The sequence below is a fragment of the Macrobrachium nipponense genome, chromosome 3 (genome assembly GCF_015104395.2).
Source record: "Macrobrachium nipponense isolate FS-2020 chromosome 3, ASM1510439v2, whole genome shotgun sequence".
In the NCBI taxonomy this organism is placed as follows: domain Eukaryota; kingdom Metazoa; phylum Arthropoda; class Malacostraca; order Decapoda; family Palaemonidae; genus Macrobrachium; species Macrobrachium nipponense.
In genome coordinates this window covers 247,464-267,673 of record NC_087202.1, presented here as the reverse complement: position 1 = coordinate 267,673, position 20,210 = coordinate 247,464, and the positions used below count along the sequence as shown (strand labels likewise).

Genomic DNA, 20,210 nt, shown 5'->3' with positions numbered 1-20,210 from the left:
TTTTTTTCTAGTATTAACTTTTATGCTGGCAACAAATTGTACATTTTCATGATTTTCTAGCCCTCTGTATTCCCTAATGTTTAACTCCTTTTTTAGTCAAATTCATTCAATTTGCCATTTGTCTTTTGGTTATTAAGAGTTAATGGTTACTGTGATGCTTTACAATAATCTACATTTTAGTTACCTTATCAACATTTTGGAATTCATTTATGAGGACTAATGATTAATTAAATACAGTTTATGTGAAAATAAACTATTTCAGTGTTCCAATTCGGTTTGTGTTCTATCATTCCAGAATATTATTATATAAATTAGAATGTTTTGTTTTCAACACAAATTATCTAAAATAATGAAGGCAAATAGTTCTCACCCCCACCCCACACCTTTGGGGGCGTCATAAAGGACTTTGCCCCCGGGTGCCAGCACCCCTCACGACGGCGCCACTGGTTACATCTAATAAAACTTTCCCTGACTGTAAACCCTAAACATAACAGAATCATTATTTTTTTTTTTTACATAATCATGAAGAATAATGAACAGGAGGTCTCAGATCTCAAATATGAGAGAAGCTGGTGAAAAGGCACAACCTTTCACCTCAATGTAACTATCTCATTGAAAAAAAAATGCAAATGACTATAGCTGAAAAACTTGAAACTACCTTTTATGTTGTAATTTTTTTCATTCTAGAAATCACCCGATATCCAATTTATTAATGCATTATATGTTACATCACCACGCGAAATTCGTTAATTCAGTTTGAGCTCTTACTGTAGACCTTAGACTGCTTGAAAAGTAGCCTACGCTCTAGACAAATCTGATTATGAAAGGTTTCAGATTCCTGAAGGGACATTTTTTTTCTGAAATGTCATATGTGTACATGTACTACGTGTGTGTACTATACGTGTGTGTGTTTTCCAGAAGAGATTATTTTCTCGTGAACATATTTTATTGGATAAGCTATAGTATACACATAAGCACAAACACACTTAAAGTGCGTTTAAGTGCACATGACATGTTACGTTAAAAAAAAAAAGGAACGAAAGAAAAAAGACAATTACTGAACATCTGCTCGATCTTATTGATAATGAAATTTATGATACTAGAACTGGCCATTATTTGACTGTCTATTTAATTCTACCATATCGTTTATTATACAGTTGTGGGTTTAATCCTCTAGTTTATGCTGTTGCTTAGATAAACATACTTCCATTTATCTTGCAAATAATCTCTTAATGTTTTTTAGGTGCAATTGCTGATCAAAGCCATGGTAATGCGTTCAAAATAATAGTATAAAAGCCTTCAGCAGAACGTAGTGGAAAATAAAAGCAACGATTGGCAGATGATAGCGGGAGTATGTCACGTGTTTGGAGTTTGAAGACAAAAATAATCTCCTTAAGAATACAGCACCATCACGATTCAGCTTTATAAAAAAAAAATAGTGCCGATAGATTTGTATAAAAAGCATAAACTAAAGCCACATAGAATACTACAAATAAACCGACAAACCAATCTGTCAACATACACGACGTCAACGCCCGGGGAGTCAACCAATAACACACTATCTTAATAATGGTTCTCATTTCTTACTTTCTCCTCATTCCTGTCAGACATTACGTCAGACGCTCCAGATGGAACACAAGCCAGTGATGATATTTATTTATTAAAGCCCTAACATATAAAAAACAAACTAATCAATCAACAAGCGCGACTCAAACGCATGGGAATCAATCTTCCTAGATATCACTCTCACGAGCACGAGTAAATGAAGTAATGTTTCTCGCTTCTTAAGTCCGACATACCTGTCACACATTGCGTCAGGCACACCGGATGGGACGTTAATTCATGTGGGTGATTAATTAGAGAACTTCTAATAGATTTGACTGTAGTTAGTGACGAGAGGCAGTAATCCCCTTGAAGCAAAGCCATGAAGCTAAGGGCCTCCAAAGGGCATCCCGATGGACTGAAGGTCCTCATAGCGGCCGCCGTCTCTGGCCACAGCGTCGCCGTCGTAGAGGAGAAAGGTAGATTCTTCAGTATCATTTTTATGTAAATATCAAATTTCAAATAATTTTAATCTCTGTATATATTTTTGAAGGCTATCCTTACACTTAAAGTTATTTTACTACCGAAGGCTGTGTTATTTAGGTAGGTTACCTAATTGTAGGATGAACTTTTTTTTTTACGTAAACTGAAAGCATTTTTTTTTTATTGCTGGCCGAAAGTTGTTTGTATTACCTAAGGCTAGGCTAACATATTACCTAACCTAGTCACTGATTTAGGAAATGTTGACCCCAGGCCAGCAACGGGCTAGTAGCCTATACTAGGTTAAGCCCAGCATAGGGTCTAGGCTATTTAAAAGTAGGGTAAAAAACCGCTTGGTACAGGGGTGGACCATGTACGATCAATGTGTACAACCCCCAAAAAAGTACATTATACGCGTCCTGACATCGGAGATGGGCATCAGACGCGACTTGTTGTTGGTGAGAAACGGAGCTAAAGACCTCTACTCCGGTGTCAGGACGCGTTATACCTAATGTATACTTTTCTTGGGGTTGTACACATTGATCGTACATGGTCCACCCCTGTACCATGCGGTTTTTTACCCTAGATAGGCTAGCTAGCTACCTAGGTAAAGAGTAGGGAGACAGAAATAGTCAGAACGTTGGTGATTTCACCTCCTAGCCTAAATTCAGTTTAGCCAATCTGTAGTACTTGATACTTAATGTTAGGGTAAATGGTATTATTATATAAGCATTCCTCACCGTTTGTCCCTGCTAATACGAAAGCCACCAGGGATTGGTGCGTCAAATTTATTTCGCTGTGTTTAGTACGAGCCCCTGGGGGTTAATTACAGTTGTCCGAATAAATATTACTTAAAATTCTTGTTTAGGAGGTAAAACTGCATAGAAAAGCCCACTCCGAAATATTAATATAGATCTACCAGGTAAATCACTGATTAGCGACATAGCGGCTACCTCTCTCGGAACGTGGCACTTCCTGAAAAAGTGCTTTAATTTTGCCATTATTTCGTAATTTAGGAAAAAACACTTCCTTCGAGAGGAACATAGAGGTCTCAGCATGCTGCCAGGGTAAGCCACAACTGATACTCATGGCAGCAAATTCAAGTACTCTATCGGGAAGGTGGTCGCATTCCACAATTGATGGCCACTATGTTGCTGTTCGGTCATTTACCCTATGAGTATGAAGAATAGGGTAGATCCATATTCAAGATATGATAACCCCTGATGATGGTTGAGCTTGAATGTTATCATTAGGTGATAGGCCTATTGTACATCCTAACTTAACCAAACATGGGGGACAGCATAGTCCTATTAGGCTATAGCATTTTAAGCCTATTGCACAAAATATGGCTGGGCCATTTTGTAAAATTATTTAAACGCAAACATAACATAACCAAATCTGTGGGTAATCGATTTTATATTCCTGTAGGTAGCCCAGGCTACGTTGATAGTGCAAATTCCAAGTGATTGTTTTGTAAAGATATACACATTATATATATATATGCAGACTTAGCCTAATGGAAATTGAGGTGCATAGTTATATATTTAACTATGGAAGTGGGAGTAAATGACCCTCTTCCCCATCATTAACTTATACAGGCAGTCCCTGAGTTACGACAGGTTCGGGTTATGCCATTCCGAGGTTAAGGAGCTTTTCAATTGTATTCATCAGAAATTATTTCCACAGTTACGGTGGCTACAAAGCTCATCTGGCAGAAGAAATATGACACCAAAAATGCAAAATAATCAGTAATTGAAGTTTTTTTTTATGAAAAATGCAATAAGAATGCAGTTTACATAGTTTTTAATGCACCCAATACATTAAAAGAAGGTTTTCTTAGGATTTTTGACGATTTTCAGCTTATGACGCGTCTTGAGAACGGAACCCCTTCGTAACCCAGGGACTGCCTATAGTTTGATTGCCTAATGGCTGTTTTATCCTTTGTAATTCAATGGTAGTCTATAGGCCTAAGAAATACTACTACCCATGTTAGATTTTAACACATGAATCATTGCAAATTTTTATGTTTGCTTTTATCTTATCAAAACACTACTTTGTTCCTATTAGGTAGATATTATTTGTGAATTAGAAAAGAATATTGTTACCATAGAGATTATGAATATGATATTAGTAGGTTTCAAACATGATAGATTTGATTAGTCTGTGCTTACTTAACCTGTATATAATGGTATCAGTGGTAGAAAATTAATTTTTCTTTATTGATTATTAAGAAAGGGTAAAGCCTAGCCTGTGTGAAAGGGATTCTTGGTCAGTTGTCTTTGATGCACACATATGTATTTATATGGAAATGCCTAGATATTTTTTAGTAATGGAAAATTAGAATATAGTTTATATGTGGATACAGCCAACCCCTGCCTATTCGCAGTTCCAGATTCATGGACTCACTGATTCGCAGATTTTTCTACAGAACATATATACACGTTATTTGCGGAAGATTCGCATACTTGCAGTATTTTTCACTGAGAAATACGTATTCACTAATTACTGTATTTTCACTTTTTGTGATAGAACTATTAAAATACTTGGGTATAAACATTTTTTGTTTGTGTGTGTTTGAACTATCAAAATAGGCAGTTATAGGCATTTTTACGGTATTTTAAGTATATATTTGTGAGGGGTTTGTGGTATGCATCCCCCCGTAAATACCAGGTCAACTGTAATGAATGCCAATAATGAATAGCCAGAGTAGAAATTCTTTTCTAATATTTTTCTGGATGCTTACTGTATGTTTTAAGGCACTTCTGCATATCTCTTGATATGTACTTGTACTATATAAGACTGCCAGTTAAGGAGTTATGTCAATTAAGGAAGGAGTCTTTGCTGGTTTGAAAGTCCAGAAGTCCACGTCAGACCTCTTATCTCCTTGAACACCTTACCTACATTTATAGGCCATTTTAGGGCAAGGCCCTGTTTGGGGAAAAAGCTGGCTTAATTTAAGTGAACAAACCTATCACCCCAGTCTACTATAACAAAGTCCACATAGTCTTCCAGCTAAGCCCTGCCCACTGATTACGTCACGACTATTCCTTGAAGGTGATTGGTTGGCACTAGTTTCCAAAAGTTGATTAATTTGTGGCTTTTTACATCATTTATTTTGCAATGGTCGTTTTATTGAACTAATATGTTCTGATTATCAAAAGGAAACCTTATATTATCCCCTGAAATAAAATCATAATAGTACACATCTTAAAAATGGTAAAAAAACTGGGAAATATGAATGAAGTCAGGAGTGTTCCGCAGTGCTGCAATGTTGTTTCATAAATGAGGTTCACCTGAATACAGAAGTTACTTGGGGAATCGAATCGGTGGGGTTGAATCTTTGGACAATGGTAATTACCGTCAGATATTGTCAAGCATGTTCACCATTGTAAATTTAAACAATAAGACTTTCTCAGTGTTATGCAGGCTGGTATTTCATATTGATTTAGGAATTTTTATTTTGTTTTTGTTGTCATAAAATCAGTTTCATTGGAATCGTTTACACGTTCGGAGGGATGACAAGCAGTGACTGCACTCTACAAATCCAGAATATGCCTATGTTTAACTTAAAGTTACAGTATGATAGGCTATATGAGTCATATATGTATTGGATATAATTTGGTGAGAATTTTCCTAAGGACATTATCTCCTTTCAAAATAACAGGATCATAAAAAATGTCACAGACCTATAATGCCCTATATCTTTTTGTCGGTTTACGCAGCTTATTATGTTTAGATTATAGGCCTATCTTATATTCAGCCATTTCATTGTGGTTCTTGTTGTGGTTATTCTTGTTTTTGTTGTTGCTGTTATGGAGCTTGTAGTGTTTTCAAAATTTTTTCATTGTAGAATAAACATAGACCTATTTATAAAATACTGTTGTAAAGTATTATCTGCCCATCATTGTTAGTTGAAATTTAGTGATTTGCATTGAGTATATGTTATCAAGATCTTTATGAATAAATAAATATATATAGGATATATATATATATATATATATATATATATATATATATATATATATATATACTATATATATATATGATATATATATATACATATATATATATATATATATATATATATATATATATATAGATATATTATGAGAGAGAGAGAGGATGAGAGAGAGAGAGAGATAGAGAGAGAGAGAGGAGAGAGAGAGAGAGAGAGAGAGAGAGATTGATTGATTCATGGGCTACTCACAGGCTGGTTTGGATCATCTCATACATAACTTTTCAGCTATCATATATTTTTCCTATTTCATTAAGTATCTTATAATGCTTTCCGACCATAGCTTTCATTTTCACAGAAATACTACAGCAGCCTTATATTTACTCACCACATTATTGTTACCCCTTTAGTAAATATATTTTTCAATATATTACTAGCTCATTGAGAGCAGTTTGATAGTTGCTTGTAAGGCTGAGACAATCCCAAGATTGATCTGTGTGTGTCATCGGCTGTGTGCCCACAAGTTTTACTTTTGTTCTCTGTGGTATAAGTGTCATTACAGTTACTATGGCCATCCACGCTTGTATGTGTATGTGCACTTGAATATACAAGTACATTCCACTTTATGCATATTCGTTACATATCTTGGAGTTGAAACTGCTGTACTAATTAAAAGCAACCCTATATCCAACAGATACAGGTAGAAAAACTATTTCCAACAGATGCAGGTAGAAAACTATTTCCAACAGATACAGGTAGAAAAACTATTTCCAACAGATACAGATAGAAAACTATTTGCAATAAACAATTGACTTGATGTGGTGGGGGACTATGCCCTGCCATTGCCTCAAAATATAAGAAATGACATGTAGGCCTAATCTCCCAATAATATTAACAATTTGACAAATGCAGGATTATGATGAATTAATACCCTAACATCAGAACTGGCTTCATAGACATAATACCCTAACATTGGAACTGGCTGCAAATAAGTCTATGCATCATTTCAGTAAATGCAGTCTATATCAAATCACTTTTGCAGGCCAACACCAATTTAAAAGAAAAAATACAAGGTGTGTGTGTGTATTTAGGCTGCGCTTGATAAAAAAATAAAGATGCTCGGACACAATGATCCAAGATTTTCATAATGATGTATAACTTTATATACTTTTTATCGGAGATATCAGTTGTATAATTCACAACTCCGAGAACTGAGATCTGAGGTGTCATGATTCATGCATGAAGCTCAACATCATCAAACGCAGTCAAATCCATTCTGGTAATCATTTGGACTGTTAACTAGTGTGATGTCATTCCCCCTTCGAGAACTAGCCAATTGCTGGCTTGCAGTGGGCAGGGCTTAGCTGCAAAGCTAGGTGGAATCTACTATAGTTCTGTACATACTATGTAAGCTAAGTTAGGTTAGGTGTGCGTGCAGGCTCTAATTTCACGTAATGTTCATTCATGGGTATTTATAATTTCTCTTGTAAACCAGAACACACTAGATATGGTTATTTAGAAAACTTATTGTCTGGTCTGCTAGTACGTTAAAGGACACACTAAACAAATTATTAAAGTTATGCATACTTTTATATTAAACTTACCTTATTGTATACAATTGTATGTTGATGTAGAATACACTATTACCCAGAGTAGGAAGATTTTAAGTTTCAAATAGGAAAACTTTAGACATTAATGATGTTTTGCATTTGAAAATCCTGTGTGCAGCCAGTATCTCTCACCTTCTGAGTATCCCAATTACACCCACTCATCTTATATGATACTATTTAATCCCATTGTAATATTTACTGTTTGAAAGAATGTATCTATACACTCATGACATCACATTTGTACAGTATCACTTTGTCTAATTTCTAATTAATATGCATCAGAACTCAAAAGTAGCCATTCTGTTGAACCTTCTGTTACTTTTGTCCCTTCAACTGCAAAAGTTTTATCCATAGTGAGATACTGTATACTAGAAATGATTAGTGAGATAAAAAAAAAACATTAAACTTGTGGTTAGTAAACTTTTGAAAACAAAATGTGCTGCAGAAGAGCTCTGTGTTATGTCAGAGTTATTCTATTTTAATGCGCCCTTTTTATGTGATTGAAAAACTAAAATAATTTGGATATGTTTTTGTGGATGGCTTATACATAATCTTCTTTCAACAGGTACAACTCCAATCATTTTTGAAGTAACTGAAGGGAACACAGTTGCACATTTGCACGCTAACAGTGCTGTTCTATATTTAGTGCACACATCCAATCTTGGCAATAATGAAATCGAGGAACTGCTACAGTGGGAAGCAACAGAGCTTAAGGTTTGTATGTTTAATAATTATCTCATTACCTGTATACATATATATGTTTTGCTGTATAATCTAACATCTTGCATATGCAAAATTTTTTTTTTTGTACTTTACTCTTCCTGTGATAGGCAGTTTCATTTTGTTCAAGAATTTTGTATCATTAGTGTGAGAGAACTTATGGAGAATGTGTTGTATGTATATCCAGGCTGATAGTAATTAAAAAACTGATTATATCAAAGCATAATTACAGATGGCCAGTGGTTAGACATGAATTTTTTGTCTCTTAAAGGTTGATTGATGTTTCATCATTACTGCAAAAGAATTATGAGTGTTTATTTTTTTGTTGCAGCCCATTCTCTTACCATATTTGGCATCTGTTGCCAGCGGCCGGGAAGATAAGACCTTACGTAGCAGTCTGCAGGGTTTATTGGCAAAACTTGGAAATGGAAATCAGTTAAAGTGTGAGGTAGGATTTTTTTCAATAAGTTTTGATACCATAGTTATTAGTAATTTTAAGTTTTCAATAGTTGATAAAGAGCTAATCACTAAAAAGCAGATGAAGCAAAAGTAATTTTCTAGTTACAGTAGTGTACTTTCATGGTTTTAAAATTTTATAGTCATTGTATTTCCTACAATTTCACAAATGCATTACTGGTACCTATGGCTTGTGTAGCAACTGCCTTTTTTAATTGTTGTGAGGAAGAGATTTGGATTTTACTTATATTTTTCAGCAAGGAAATGGAGCTTCGATTGTTTTGTTCTCTTCACTGTTACCATTGTTATGGGAAGCATCAAGTCGTAGTCTCCTTGAAGAATTTCCTTTGTTGGTGGCCTTCCTGAATACTCTACAAGAAGTGGAGCATTTTAAGGTAGGGAGTTTACAGCAATTTGTGTTGATGGTTGATTCCAGTTTCCCAGCATAATAATGTACTATTTTCAAATCTTGTGGCACATGTTCAGTGGAGTTATTTACACCTTTTAGGACAAAATATGCATTTATAGGCTTAAATCCATAAGGAATTGTATGATGGCTGTTGGCCTTTTACCTTTTGAAATAGATTTTTCAACTAGTGTTCTAGACTAGGGTAGAACCCAAGATTACCAATAGAGTAAATTAATTCTTTCAAACTAATGCAGAAAAAATGGATACACAAGCAAATAACATTGGCCTATAAGTCTAGACCAGAGAGTGAAAGGTGTGGCTGCCTTTCTGGTTTTGAAAAATGTGTAAATGTACATCATATACTGTTATACGAAGACTCAAAGGAGCAGGTTAAAATATACTATTTTAGTACGAAGAAGTTATCATGAGATCTTAACTCTTTAAGATCATGTGAGAATGTGGCATAATAAGCCAAAGATTAATGCTGTTTGAAAAGGTCACTCAAGTAAGATTATGACAGAGTGTTTATTATGCTATACACTGTAAGTAAAATGAGAGCATGTGTACTATCATCTTTTGTGATCTGTCAGCCTGATAGATTTCAATACTGTAGTTGTGTTTTCAGTCATTATTACCCTACTCATTCTATCTTGTCTGTCATGGCATTCTCCACAACGTAAACTTTCTTGGAGTTAAAGAGGATAAATGCTTAATTACAAACCTCTTAGATATTTGTTTGCAAATCTGGATTTCTGTCACATAGCACAACTCTTGGATATCATGGAAGACAGGTTTTAATGCTTAATACCAATGCCAAGTAACTTTGAGAGAGGTCATGCAGGTCTTCGCTAGACATAGGGGAGTTTTAAACACTCAATCCTTTTCAATTGAATTTGAGTTCTGGACTGGTTGTGGATAATTAGGTATTTGAGACATAGGTTGAATTTTGTTGCATAAGAGCCACCAGACTTAAGCTGTTGTTATCATTTTCTTTCAGAAAAGTGTGCACCTGTGGTATGGTAGTGGTGAATTTACTTTAAAACCATGGGTTTTGCAGTTACCTACTCCACCAAGTCCATCAAACTGTACCTTGAATCTTTTCAAGGGGGAACCTTCATCCCCTAGTAAAACGGGAGCTCCTGAAACTCCTGCTGACCAGGTAACTTTGTTGTCTTAATTGTAGTACTGAAAAGTTACCACATTTTAATTAGTGTCTCCCAGATAACATGTCAAGAAACTGTTTCAAGGTGTAGGTTATAATGATTAAATTGATCTTGCTTTATGTTATTTTGTACTATGTTTGCTGAGTGGATTTATATTATCCAGTCTATAGTAGTTAGTTGAATAATTTTGATAACTAGTGTAATAAGAAGTATACGGCCATGTATTGTTTAATTATTACATGATTTGAAAAGTGTGAGGGAAAATTTCGTTCCATTGATATGGCAGGATCAACAAATGTTCGTAGTTAAATAAAATTTGAGTTGTTTAGAAATATGTACCAACATTCTGCTATATGAAAATATTATGTTTTCCTTAAAAGAGATTTCTGGAATTTAAATCATGTATAAGTGTAGGTACCATACTGCTTATGCATGGGCATTTTACTATTAAGATTTGTCCTTTTGAAATTAGCTTTTAAGTTTTTTGTGAGACATACTTAATTTCTACCTGAAGGAATTCTTTCCAGGCAAAGCGTGTTGCTATATCTTTAGAGCAGATCTCAGCAGCTAAAACATCATGGCAGAACCCACCTAGAGGAACTAGTGCTTCAGTTAAGAAAGTACCAGTTTTGCCTGTTGATGGAGAAACCAATATACTTATAACTGCTTCGTTACCATATGTCAATAATGTTCCACACCTTGGGAATATTATTGGTTGTGTGCTCTCTGGTGACTGCTTTGCTAGATTCTGTCGTTTGAGAGGAGACAATGTTCTCTATATCTGCGGCACTGATGAGTATGGCACTGCTACTGAAACAAAAGCAATTGCTGAAGGTTTGACACCTAAGCAAATTTGTGATAAATATTTTACAGTTCACTCTGAGGTGTATAAATGGTTTAACATTCAGTTTGACTATTTTGGCCGAACTACCACCGACCTCCAGACCAAGATAACCCAAGATATATTTTGGGATCTTCAGAGGAATGGCATGATAAGCCAAGATTCTGTGGAGCAGCTTCATTGTGGAAAATGTAACAGATTTCTTGCAGACAGATTTGTGGAAGGCTTCCCCCACACTTGCCCCCACATAGGCTGTGGCTATGAGGATGCACGAGGTGACCAGTGCGATAGTTGTGGGAAACTCATCAATGCTGTGGAACTCATAAAGCCCAGGTGTAAGTTATGTTCTAGTCCACCAAGTGTAAAGTCATCAAATCATCTCTTCTTGGATTTACCAAAGATTGAAAAAGGTTATTCGCCTTGGCTTGGTATGTCATCAAAGAACTGGAGTAACAATGCAAAAGTTATTTGTGAGAGCTGGTGCAGGGATGGACTGAAGTCACGTTGTATCACCAGAGATTTGAAATGGGAACACCAGTTCCATTAGATGGTTTTAAGGACAAGGTCTTCTATGTATGGTTTGATGCCCCTATTGGATATGTGAGTATCACTGCAAATTACACCAGTGAATGGGAGAAATGGTGGAAGAATCCAAGTCAAGTGAAATATTATGAGTTCATGGCCAAAGACAATGTTCCTTTCCATGTGTTGTATTTCCTTCTGTGTTGATTGGTACAAAACAGAATTGGACAATGGTGTCCAACATTCTCGCCACAGAATTCCTCAATTATGAAGACGGGAAATTCTCCAAGAGTAGAGGAGTTGGTGTGTTTGGTGATCAAGCTATCAACACAGGCATTCCAAGTGATATTTTTAGGTTCTACTTACTTTTCGTAAGGCCTGAGTCACAAGATACAACCTTTTCATGGGTTGATTTCCAGTTAAAAAACAACAGTGAGCTGTTGAATAACTTGGGGAATTTTGTTCATCGGTCTCTGTCCTTTGTGTTCAAGTTCTTCAACAGAGCTATACCAGAAGCCCATCCAACAGAGTCAGATTATCAAATTATGGCTGCGATAAATATTGAATTAGAGCAGTACTATTCTGCAATGTGTGCTAATCGTCAGCGTGATGGCTTGAGGAGTATTCTCGCCATCACAAAGATTGGTAATCAGTATATCCAGGAAAATGAACCATATAAACTCATTAAACCAGACCGGACAGAGGAGGATAAAAAGCGAGGTGCTACTGTCATTGCCATAGCAGCTAATATTGCAGCTCTTGTCAGTATAATTTTGGAACCATACATGCCAGATACCTCGAAGAAGATCAAGTCATATCTAAATAATCCCTCAGTACTGAACAGCCTTCCATCAGCCTTCTCATGTTTTTTACCTGCTGGTCATGCTATTCAAGAACCAAAGCCACTCATCACACAGCTTGATGATGACACCAGCAAGAAACTATTTGAAGAGTTCAGAGGTCAGTCTCCAGAAAAAAAAGTAGCTGATCCAGCAGAGGTGGCTAAAATGGAAGCTCGCGTTGCTGAACAGGTAGGGATGATAAACCGAACCTTCATTTTAAGGTTTACTTTTTTGTTCCAGATGTTTTCCCTAGTGTGGTTGTTATTGGTAACAGTAAATGGCTTGGATGTAAAAAAAACTTCAGTACAGTGAACCCCACGTATTTGTGGACTCCAGATTCGCAGACTCGAGTGTATTCGCGGATTTCCCTCTGGAACATATACCCCCATTATTCGCTTGAAATTTGTGTATTCGCGGTATTTTTCTATGAGAAATATCCACAAATTTTTCTATAAGAAATATCCACAAATTCATCTTAAAATGCACTTTGTTATAAAACTATTAAAAAAACCAGGTGTAAGTATTTTTAGTGGTTTTTTCTTGAGTTTTTTACCTAACAAAATAGGCAGTTTTAAGCATGGGTTCGGTTTCAACTATTCGCAGGTTTTAGCTATTCTTTGGGGGCGGGTCTGGTAGGCATCCGCCACAAATACGAGGGAACTCTGTATATACTTTCTTTTTTTGGAAATTATATTTGTAGCTGAAAGTTGGATGGTATTTTTGCACTTAGATTTAAGAATGGAATCTTGTGTAAGATTTTCTGCAAAACTTTGCAATAAAAGTACATATGAGAATTTAGGTTCTGAAGTTGACCAATAAGGGAATTGAGGACCAGAGGTTAAAAAGGAACTTTTTGTATGAGTTGAAATCTTTGTGTAAATTTTCTATCCCCTTTCAAATTATTATGTGCAGTATCTGAACAAAGCATAAATGAATGAAAATTCTGTAAGTTAATTGGATAAGCTTTTCCCTCCTAGCTTGTCATAAGGAAGGAAAGAAAATAGTAGAATTTTTGTACAAGATTTCATGTTTTCAGATTCTTATTTTATGGTTATATATCTGTACATAATAAACTACGTTAACATTCATCCCTAGGGCAACAAAGTGCGTGAACTGAAAACCAGTGGCACAGCTGGTAAAGATACCATTGCTGCTGCGGTAGCTACGCTCCTCAAGTTGAAAGAAGAGCTGGCAGCAATGAAGGGAGAAGAAACAGCTTCATCTGGTAAGGACAAGAAGAAAAAAGGTGGAAACACAGGGAAGAAAGAGTCCAGTGCACCAGCCCCTTCTAGCAAACCTGAGGCACCAGCTGCATCTAACCCAGCAGAAGTTGATCGTCTGCAAGCTTTAGTCACAGAGCAGGTCAGTTTTAAAGTCTCATTTTTTAACTTTATTAGACCATATGTATTTCTTTGCAATTTACTCTGTGTTTTTGGGTTCAGGGTGGATAGTGAAGGTATGCCTTGTTTATATTCCCATATTTGCACCATAATTCATTACTGTTTTGTGCATGATAAACAGTTGTTCAGGTATTAGAATGGGTGAGTCCTAGTATCCATGAAGTGTATGATTACATAAAATATTTAAGTGAAGATTGAAGCGCTATGAAATGAAAAGGCCCACTGAAGCAAAATTAAAACACTAGAAAAACGTGTCTTTCTCAGCTGATTTTAGACGCACTATTCACATCGTTTCATTATATTGCAGGGCAACCATGTACGAGAACTTAAAGGAAAAGAAGGAACCTCAAAAGAAGCAATAGCAGCTGAGTTGCTAAGCTTCTTGACCTCAAGAATCAGCTCGCATTAGCGCAAGGTATCGATCCAGCCACATTGAATTCGAAAGATAAGAAGAAAAAGAAGAAGTGATAATGGTACTGGTTAGATGTGAAAGTTTTTATTTCATATTATTTAAAAGCTGTACTTACTTGAAAAATACAATTTTTACGAGTTGATGCATGTTTTGATTTTCTTGAAACTTGTATTTTATGGTTGACGTTGTTGGATAAATTACAAAATATTTCTCATGGTTTATGAAGTAGTAGTTACCGTAGAGGTTTCCAAAACTTGGCAGTAGAAATAAACACAAGTCTGGAGAATGCATTCTAAGGATTGCTGATTTTCAGTGAGTCAAATGAGGAGATTATAAGGCAGCTTAAAACAAGAATGGATCTCTCATAGCTATAGGAATCATAGGCAAATCTGTCTGTATCAGAAAATTTATAAGGATATTTTATTATAGCCAAGAGAATGAGATATGGTTGCTTGTATTGCTTAATGTTAATCGGTAAGTAAATTACCTTTGATTCAGTTCAGTCAAGAAAGGACATGGAAGATGAAGAGTTGCAAGAAAAGTGTTTCAGAAGGATGAATGAAGACACCCATATATTGAGTAACTAAAACATATAAGTCTCACAGAGTAAGAAGATGTACATGGAAAATTCCATCCACCTCAGACTTGCAAATCACGCACACACATTTGCAGATCCTATTTGCATTTGGTCTCTAAAATGAGGACAAGTGATGCAAAACTCAAGTTGATCAGGTTCACCATTTAACAGCTAAAGATCAGGACCTTTTTCTAGCATGAAAAGAAATAGAAGAAAGAACGTGGTATATTAGTGTGTACTGAGCATAAGATTTTATCACAAGAGGTGTTCGTCTTTGCAGAATATAAATGGAGAATGAGATTTAAATTTCCAAAACTTATAAGACTAGTAAATGGGGAAGACAAGGAGGTGAAGCACTTTGTTGTAGTATTAAAAGGGCAGGTTTGTAGAACATTTCTTTTATATTTTGGACCCTGCCTTTGAATCAGGGATGAAGAAAGCAGTAAAAAAAGTAAAAGCAAAAACCTGGATAAACGTTAAATAATACCTCACTAATTGATAGCAAAAAAAACATCTAGTGTCACCTGGAAACTCGTAAAAAATTCAATAGAATTGTATATGCAAGGAACTGGTAGCATCTTTCCTCTGTCAAGAGTTAGGTGGGACAGCTGCTGACCCAAATTGTGCCTTATGATGTCTCGCTTTTCTTCTTACTGCTTTTGACATCTTGTTCTTTCTCCTCCCTAAAGCTGGTTCCTTTTTGCCCATGTTGTCTTCTGTCTTTAATGTGAGTGATTTGTGTGCTTGTGACAAAGAGTTGACTTATTATGGATCCCTGTAACCCTATCATGGATTCCCATAACCCTTTTCCTAGCTCTAGTTCTAGATCGTAAGACAGGTGCAGGATAGGTCGCTCTGAAAGAGGCGGAGTGAAGTTGAATGGGAGTAGATAACCTACCCAAAGGACATCTACTACCCATGGCTCTGCCCCATAACTCTGCCTCATAGCCCAATGGCTTGCCAGGCATAACCCACTGGTGGCAATGAGCCAGGAGAAGTGCCCACTCTATCATCTCGTACCTCTACCTCTACCCCTATTTCCCTTCCTCGTGTAGCCCTGATCTGAAGGGGCCATATTGTGCAGGCTTCTTCATTGAAGAGATCAGTTGAGGAGGTTTATAGTCAAACTCATCCTTTTTTGGCCACTGGGGCGTTGGTCGCGGTAGGCCTGGATTTTCCGCACAGTTGCCACAATTCTATAAATATATATGCCACGACAGTGACGAAGAAATGTGTTTGATATTTTTTATACTAACTAAATATATGGTAATTACTCTGTCTTATAATAAAGCTTCATTTGTTTAAGAATTACTAAGTTTTTGATGGGAGAATTAATATTAAAAATGTTTGTCTGAGAATTGACCACCACTGTACTATTATTTTGCTCTGTAGCCACCTCTCTCCGTCTCTGACGCAACATGGATACATCTCCCACTCCTCGCTGCCCCGCCTGCATAGTCAAGCAAAGGAAATAATTTACAATGTAAATCGGTACTTTTTAGATGAAAAGGCCAGCAGTGCACTTTTGTTACCATTCACTCAATCTGTTGCTCGGACAGCCAAAGCCACCAAAGCAAGTGAAAGGACTGTTAGAAGGATTTGCAGCAAAGCAAACCAAGAATGGTGGTTAGAAGCTGAACACAAGAAACCTGTCTTCCATTCACACAAAACTCAGCCTGGAACGGTTACTAATTTTGATGACTTTGATATGTATCCTAAGAAGAACTGTATTGGCATTTTACGAGAGTAGTGAAATCCCTTCTCTCAACAAAGTCACGGAAGAGCTGAAGGAGAAAATATCTTACAAAGGTAGTGTTGAATCACTTTGAAGAGTCCTATTGCAGATTGGCTTCCGAATTTCTCAAGTTGATGGCCGTAAGTTCCTTATGGAACGAAATGATGTTGCTCTTGCTCACACAAGATTTTTGAGAGAGATGCGGCAAGTCAGACAGTCCTTTGAAAACTTCGTTTTACTTGACGAAACCTTGGTCAATCAAAATTTGTTGGAAAATGTAGGACTGACACGGCCTCCAAACAAGCAACAGGAGTAAAGCCGCCTATGGTAAAAGGAAATCGCCTCATCATTCTTCATGCAGGAACAAAAGAAGGCTTTGTTGAGAATGCTGAATTATTTTTCCAAGCAAAAAATGATGGTGATTATCACAAGCAGATGAATGCTGCAGTTTTCGAGCAATGGTTAAAACCCAGTTGTTACCCAACATCCCCCCGAAGTCTGTAATTGTGATGGACAAACGCATCATACCACTCGATGTGCTTGAAAAAACCCAACAAAATCTTGGAGAAAGGAAGCAATAAGGGACTGGCCTATTAAGAAGGGTGCACATCTATGTGATGACATGCTGAAAGTGGAGCTCTCTGAACTTGCAAAAAAAATGAATAATGGGAAAAAACTTAGTTGATTGACACCCTTGCTTCAGAAGCAGGACATAAAGTTGTACGACTACCCCCATACCACTGTCAATACAACCCAATAGAGCTTATATGGCGGAAGTAAAAACTTACATATCCAAGAGGAATACATTCAAAGTTGCTGAACTTAAGCATTTAGTCATAGATGCTTTAAACACTTTGACAGCGGAAAACTGGAAAGCAGGCAATAAAACACGCTGAGAAACTTCAAGAACAAGATGCAAAGCAAGATATATCAGTGAGCAATTTATATAGTCATTTGTCATTAAGATCGAGGACAGCTCAGACGACGAATCTCCTGATTAAACAACATGGAGAGGATTAGGCCTACTGGGGAGACCTCTATAAAAAAAATATGCGCCTTGACTTTTACCTTCATGGTGGTGTGGAAACAAAGTCAAAATAACAAAGATTAGTCTGAGAGAGAGAGAGAAAGAGAGAAAGAAAGGGGTGGAGCGGAAGTACCTGGGTAGACCTGGCAACGGTGGGGAAAATCCCCTGTATTCTCGACTAACGCCTCACTGGCCAAAAAGGATGAGTTTTGAGTATAGGTGCAGGAGCAGGTCTCACATCATCTTCAGTGTAGGCCATTGGGTCTGCCTCCCAATATTAGGTTGAGACTCACAGCAGATGTACATACTTACTTTGTGCTGAGCTAGCCTATTGTTTGTATCTGTCTGACATCTATCAATAGCTACCTCCAGCACATCTTTCGGCAACAGCAATTGAGATTCTAAAAGACCACCATTCCATAGTGACAATAAGGAATCCACATTACTGAAAGGGCTACTATGGCTAGTGCCACATCCCTTCTCAAACTCAACAGATTATATGTCCATAAATTCGCACTCAGATTCATAAAGTATGAAATAGCCATAGACCCAGCTGGAATGATCTGGTAAAAGCTGTCTCATACACTGAACACCTTATAGGTGTCCAGCAGCAAGAACAGCAAGAAGCATTGAGACAGATTTTGCATGTGATGACAGAGGAGGAGGAAAAGTTAGAATAGTAGTTGATGTGGAAAGAAGTGGATGAAAATTTACAAAAAGTACTAGGAACTCATGGAAAAGGTGCATAAATGAAAATCTAAACTAGATATTTTCAGAAAGAATTGTACAAGACAAAGAAAAATTAGGAAATTCGTTCCATTTGTGACCTAGTGAAATGGAAATCTGAAGTAAAAGCATTTATGATAAGACGATAAGACAGTTGCAGATAGGGTGAACAAGTAAGTTTAATCCTTCTCAGGTAAAGTAAGATCATTGTACTGTACCTTATGTGACTTTGAAGTATGAAAAGGTAGAGTAAAATCCATGTTTCATAATTGTCACCAGTAATATAAAACATTTACAGAATGCCAGATAATGGTATACTGTACTTCATCCGAACTAGGGAAAGGGATTCACAAGGAAAACTGTTCCTCACATATCTTGATACAGTGAATCATCAGTTACTATAGTCTCGCCAAGACACTGAAGGCCACTAATTTCCACTAGGAACTCTTTGCAGTTCCACCAGTTGAGAGTATGCCATACCAAAACTGCTTCCTGTTTCTTCACAGGTAAGAGTTTGGATTTTATAGATTTATTTCAGAGAAACTTATTTATGTCAGTCAGTTTTTGCCATTTTTGTGGTTGTGGTGCTATTTCACTGTTCGTTGGTACATGATCATGTTAACTGTGCTTTGCAGGAAGGTAGGAGTATTTCCAAGCTCCATTATTACAGACTTCATCTTAATTTTGTGCTCTGACAATTATTGTAGTGAGCAGTTGTAGTAACATTATTTGGTCTACATACATAGTCGTATTTTGCAATCAAATTGAGACAAACACTGTGATGTAGGTAATTGATCTAATCCTTGAAGAATATTTATAATGAAGAATGAGATATAATCTGGTATGCCCTTGTACTAATTTATGTTTTTACGACTTGCTTAAGAAAGCTGCTTTTCTGTGATCAGGTACACTTAAAATTCTAAGGGAAGCCATTAGAATTGAAATGGTAAATCATATAAAAAGATCTAATGTTAAAGTGAAAAAATAAGGAACATTTATTTGTCATGTCAGCTCCACAAATTGACAGTACAATTCCACCAGTGGGCAGTCTCTCAGCTTGTGGATCTTTCAGATAGATACATTCCAGGTAAGAAAACATGGTGGTGGACAAGCTGAGTTGTTTGGTTCAAGTTCTGGGGACAGAGTGTCGCATGCAGAATGGTTTCCCGATCTCTGTATTACTGGCCAAATGGTTTCCCGATCTCTGCACTACTAGCCGAATGGTTTCCCGATCTCTTTGCATTATTGGCTGGGGCTAAGAGGGAGATTCTCCCATGGCACAACCTTTGCCAATTCCACATCGAGAGGTTTCACCAATCGGTAGGGTCCCTATCTGTTCATGGCTGGAGACTATCCAGTGTCTCTTGTGAGCGAGAGTCTTTTCTTGCAAAGCAAGTAGTACAGAGATGTCAGGCTATCTCAGAAGATTATCTACAGCCTTTCTCTCCAGTCAGAGCTTCTGTTCAACAATTAGTGGACTTATTCATTTTTTTCCATAGGAAGAAACTACTCTGATTTTAGACCTTTCATCTTCGTTGGAAGTGTTTTATGCTTCTCAGAAGTTTCAAGCTGTCCTGTTCTGCAAGAGATCTTAAACCTCCTAATTGGAACTTTACTCTGGTACTTAGCAGTCTCACTTGAGGTCCATATGAACCCATATAGGATTCAACAGACAGAAATTTAACCCTCAAAACAGTTTTTTAATGGCCTTAGCTTCATCGAAGAGAGTTGGTGAACTTCCTGGTCTCTCTTTTAACATTGGACGTATGAGATGTTGGGGTCTGTAGCGTTCG

At 36.7% G+C, this 20,210-nt stretch overlaps 1 protein-coding gene across 1 annotated transcript; it reads left to right on the top strand.

Moving 5' to 3' along the window:
- Positions 1-1,789: 1,789 nt before the first annotated feature.
- Positions 1,790-14,473, top strand: LOC135221607 (methionine--tRNA ligase, cytoplasmic-like). The gene is given in 11 exon segments (XM_064259280.1): positions 1,790-2,021; positions 8,153-8,301; positions 8,639-8,755; positions 9,021-9,158; positions 10,170-10,331; positions 10,863-11,703; positions 11,706-11,879; positions 11,882-12,729; positions 13,636-13,902; positions 14,248-14,308; positions 14,311-14,473. Coding segments are annotated over 11 exon segments (2,952 nt in total). The 5' UTR covers positions 1,790-1,924; the 3' UTR covers positions 14,409-14,473.
- Positions 14,474-20,210: the final 5,737 nt, after the last annotated feature.